Genomic DNA, 5,546 nt, shown 5'->3' with positions numbered 1-5,546 from the left:
AATATAAATTGTATTTTAAACACATTTTAAGTAATAAATGTTTATATTATGATGATATTTCACCTTATTATTCTGGAATCCTCATATTCGTCTTGCTGGATGCAGGAATGAAATTCAACATTTTCCAGTCGTATCCACTCCTCAGTGACTACAGGAATTATGTCATGCCGGCCAACTACTTCTTTTCCCTGCCTCCGCATGTCATTTATTCCGAGCTCAACATCAGGCATACCTGCAGTGCATTATGGAAATACAGTTTTCATTGTAAAACAGAAAAATGGTTCAACAAATTTAGCTGCTGACTAATGCGGTGATTATATGAATTTAAAATAGGACTGATTTTAAATACTATATAAAGCTTTTAAATTTTAGTATAATTAACAAAATTGTCAAATGCTTTACTTCAGATGAAAAAATTTGGTTTAATACTTAAAACCCTATTCAAAAAAAGTTGACACCTTCACACGTCACATTTGCTAAACTGCGCCGATCTATCAGCACATTCTCATCATACTGTGGGCATCATTGCGAACTTTTCTACATTAAAACAATATTTATTCATAGTTAAACAGATAAATACTTTCCTTCATGTATTTCATTTTAATTTTAATTTAATTTATTATACATTAAGTTCAACTCTATTACACCGAATTAATAAAATATTTATTTACTATGTATCTCGGTCTGGGACTGCTTAATCAGATGTTGCAAAATAAGGTACTAATTTTTTTCCCGATTACTTCAATACTTGATCCCTATTTTTCACACGTTTTTATTGTCACCTACTCTGAAAAATGTACTATTTCAATATATTTATATTATTACCATTCATAATATGCATTGACAGTTTTGGTGATTAATATTTTATTGCACCCTGTCTCGTTTTTCTAAAATATTAATTTGTATATTTTCTATGTTAATTTTTAAGTAAAGAATAAAAAACACGCATTATATTACAAAATAATTAATTTCTTATTGCTTTTACAAAACATAATTTTCTATTGTTAATGATATCTTTTACAATAAAAAAATATAGGCGTTATCTAAAAAAATCATTAGGAATAAATTTTTAGATCTTTTTTGGGTGAGGAACGTTTATCTATTACTTTTTTTCCAACTTCCTGTCATTTTCGCAAGATCCCATTATATTAAAATAAAAATAAATGTGGAATGCGGAAAAATGAGTTTAACCTTTCTGGGTTTAGGCTAAGCTCGCATGAGAGTGTCACAGCCTGTGACCGTTATATATACATAATCTTTACTTATTTATAATAATAATAAATTGTCAATATCAATCATATAAAATACTCAGAACCTATAAATTATCTTTACCATAAAAGTGCTCTTCGAATATATTCTCGGAGGAACACTTATCGATTAGTAAAGGGTTATCCGAAACACCCTACCATACCGACCATAGATACACAAACCACTTTAATTATATATCCGAAGACTGAGTTATTTATAAATTGATCTTTTATTATCTTATATTATTAATCACCATGATCAATTATTATTAATTATTATTGCCAGGAACATTTAATATTTATAGTCTGAATAATATTATACATTCTATGTCAAATTCTAAGATATATTAAGTAATACCAATGTGAATCATATGAATGCACGGTCATTGACATCATAACCAAACAGAAGGAGGCAAGCCCCACGAAAACACGCGAGGCCCATCTATCATGGCCCAATTGGTGAAAAGGCCATAAACGTCATAATGATATGTGGCCTTCGACTACCCCTCAATAGAATGCATTGCAAGGACTAGCGCGTGGCCTCCCACCTACGCAATATTCCAATATCTGTGTCATCATGCCATAAATCAATGTAAGAAAATGGTCCACCAAAGGACTATTTTTCCTCCCCTGAGCAGATTCCTGCCTATACATACCCACTTTTTGAAGGGTTAAGACAAGTATATTTCTACCATCGTACCGCTGCGCAACAACTCTCCGGAAGTTTATAAACAGTTTATTTCTACCGCTAAGGTACAACTCTCCGGAAGTTTAAGAACAGTAAAATATCATTTACCTCAAAATAAATAACTTTAACATCAGTTGGACTTAAACTATGTGAGCCCCTTTAGCAAGCAAGAAAGCCCCCCTAAAAAAACACACCATCAACCTATTGTACACTGATACAATAGGAAAGGAAGGGACATCGGCCAAGTTTACGAACCGAGTCCCTGAACAGGATTCTTCAGCTTCAACAAAGGGCCTTATTACAAGCGAGAATAAAATCAAAATCTTTCGTAAGTTTGGGAAAATATTATTACTATCCTTTATTTCTTTTTTCAATGTTATCTAAAAACTCGTCACTAAAGTATCTTCCTTTTTTTAAAGGGTGGACAATAAGACGAAGTTTCTCAAAATATTCTGGCAGTTCCATCCTGCATATGTCGAATCAAATAAATAACAAACTCACAGATATCACACACGTAACTTGATTTTAATAAATTATAATTGTATATCTTAACTCGTTCTAAATCAATGATTTAGTAGAAGTAGCGTAAGTATAGCTATAATTATTTTATAGCAAGGTAAGTGCATCTCAACTGAAATTCAGTATTTTCGCATAATCTACGCATATGAGATATTTTTTTGCCTTCTTTGCCATGATTGTTTTTACTTGATAATATAAATGTTTCTAAGCTTTTAAAACCTAATTTAAAATTTTACAAACAATCTTGAGTTGTTTAAATAATTTCTAGTTACTAACTCATTGAGAGGAACTTTTTTCACGTTTGATTTGACAATTAATCGTTTATAGGAAAACTAATATTTGTTTTAAGAATTCACTAATTGTTTAAATATACAGTTATTATTTACTTGAAAATTTGCTTTAGAGACAGGTATAATACTATAGGTTCTTTTTACTTGATTAGCTTTGTCGCTTAATTTTAAATATGTATGTCGTTCAGATATTACCACTCCATTATTTTGAAACCACTATGGAATTGCTTAAATAGTTTATTAAAGGTTAATTGTAAATTTTTTTGAAAATAAGTTAGAAAATATTTCTGTTGCTATGAATTTAATTCAGTGTTTCGCTTGCTGCTGAATATTTAAATGATTCCAAAATAATTTTTATTTTAAAAAAATAATTTATTTGATCGTAAAAAATTAAAAATAACTTACTTTCAGGTTTCATAGGATCAATACTCATCAAGTTTGTGCGGACAATTTAAAGGGAAAAATAAAAAAAAATAATTTTAGCTAGACAATTATTAGTTATTTAAAGAATGCATGAAACACTTAAATATTTAACTAGAAGCTACTCTTAACCAAGTATAGAATAAACAATTTTGATCGCATTTCCATTGAAATATAATACATTCAAAACATTTGCTGCATGAATTGTTTACAAACAAATCATTTAAAGTACTACAGTAGATAGGTGAGGCCGGTTTTGGACCACTTTTTTCCGTACGAATAGCAAACTTGCGAATAGAGTGCAGAAGGCTGTAAAATTGGTTTCGCTTCTCGTGCTGACTAACAATTCGCAGTTTTGAACTATCCACACTATCGATATTGGAAATCAATACTTAAAAATCATGGGAATGGATATTTTCAGCCCCAAAAATATGGAATATGATATGATACACGATATCGCAATATTAGGCTATTTAATACCTGCTATTCCCGGAATTGAAGTTTTTCATCCGAAAATAATAGAATTTATGTATTAAATGTTTATCGTAATGGTGCGTCATTGAGAATTTCCAAGATCTGCAACCACCCTCGTGCTATTATAATAATTCTCGGTGAACAAAATTCCATTGTGATGACGTCGTAGTCGATTCTTGGAATCCTTATCTATGTGAACTGAATTAATTAAACGTTCTCCTTTGATATTTTTCGACATGGGCGTCATATTTCACATGATGTTAAACAATTCTCGGTAATCAAAATTCCATTCTGATGACGTCATCATCGATTCCTGGAATCCTTATCTATGTGAACTAAATTAATTAAACGGTCTCCTTTGATATTTACCGACAGGGCCATCATATTTCATATAATGTTAAACAATTTCTGGGGTAAACAAAATTCCATTCTGATGACGTCATCGTCGATTCCTGGAATCCTTATCTATGCAAACTGAATTAAATAAACGTTCTCCTTTGATGTATGCCAACAGGGGCGTTATATTTCATATAATTTTAAACAATTCTCGATAAAAAAATTCCATTCTGATGACGTCATCACGATTCCTGGAATTCTCATCGACAGTGTTGCCATACTTCACCAATATTAGCACCATATAAGCGGTGCACTCTCTGTTTTTTATCATTGTACTGGTAAACAGCCACGAGTAGGTTGGAAGTATAAAACGCTCCAAGATCTATATCAAAGTACAATTTTTTCGGTGATTCCATCAGTTAATAACAAGACTCGCATAAAATCAAATTACTTTAAATCTGTGTAATGTTTCTATAAGTATCATCAGTTAATAACAAGACATACATAACCTTTGAATAACTTGAAATCTACGCAGGGTTTCTACAAGTGTCATCAGTTGATAACAGGAGTTACATAACCTCAAATAACTGAAAATCTACACAGTGTTTCTATAAGTGTTCGCTGATTCCATTTAAAGCTAAAAATGGATTTCGAAAAATGTAAAAAAGTTTTACAAATCATAAAGACGGGATATCAACTTATACTCGTTCACATAGATAAGGATTCCAGGAATCGACGATGACGTCATCAGAATGGAATTTTGTTTACCTCAGAAATTGTTTAACATTATATGAAATATGACACCCCTGTCGGCAAATATCAAAGGAGACCGTTTAATTAATTTAGTTCACATAGATAAGAATTCCAGGAATCGATGATAACGTCATCAGAATGGAATTTTGATTACCGAGGATTGTTTATCATCATGTGAAATATGACGCCCATGTCGCAAAATATCAAAGAAGAAGGTTTAATTAATTGAGTTCACATAGATAAGGAATCCAGGAATCGACTACGACGTCATCAGAATGGAATTTTGTTTACCCCAGAAATTATTTACATTATAAGAAATATGACGCCCCTGTTGGCAAATATCAAAGGAGACCGTCTAATTAATTTAATTCACATAGATAATGATTCCAGGAATTGATGATGATGATGTCATCAGAATGGAATTTTGTTTACCGAGAATTGTTTATCATCATATAAAATATGATGCCCATGTCGGCCAATACCAAAGGGGAACGTTTAATTAATTTAGTCCACATAGATAAGGATTTCAGGAATCGACGATGACGTCATCAGAATGGAATTTTGTTTACCCCAGAAATTGTTTACATTATAAGAAATATGACGCCCCTGTTGGCAAATATCAAAGGAGACCGTCTAATTAATTTCATTCACATACTAGGCAGTCTGATAAGTCCCTGAAAAATGAAACATGGAGACGTTTTTTTGGCCAAAGTCGGCTTTATTTTTCAACATACTCTCCTTTTAGGTCGATACAGCGAGTCCAACGATTTTCTAACTTTTTGATACCGTTCGAAAAGTACTCGATCGGAAGGTCTCCAA

The 5,546-nt window shown here is 31.6% G+C and overlaps 1 protein-coding gene across 1 annotated transcript in view; it reads right to left on the bottom strand.

Moving 5' to 3' along the window:
* Positions 1–5,546, bottom strand: part of LOC117175622 (protein stoned-B) — a 320,808-nt gene that overhangs the window by 134,684 nt on the left and 180,578 nt on the right. Inside the window, exon 8 of the mRNA XM_033365331.1 lies at positions 64–232. Within this exon, the coding sequence (XP_033221222.1) occupies positions 64–232 (169 nt within the window). The remainder of the gene's footprint in view (positions 1–63; positions 233–5,546) is intronic.

Source organism: Belonocnema kinseyi, chromosome 6 (genome assembly GCF_010883055.1).
Source record: "Belonocnema kinseyi isolate 2016_QV_RU_SX_M_011 chromosome 6, B_treatae_v1, whole genome shotgun sequence".
In the NCBI taxonomy this organism is placed as follows: Eukaryota; Metazoa; Arthropoda; class Insecta; order Hymenoptera; family Cynipidae; genus Belonocnema; species Belonocnema kinseyi.
This window is presented reverse-complemented; position numbering and strand designations above follow the sequence as displayed.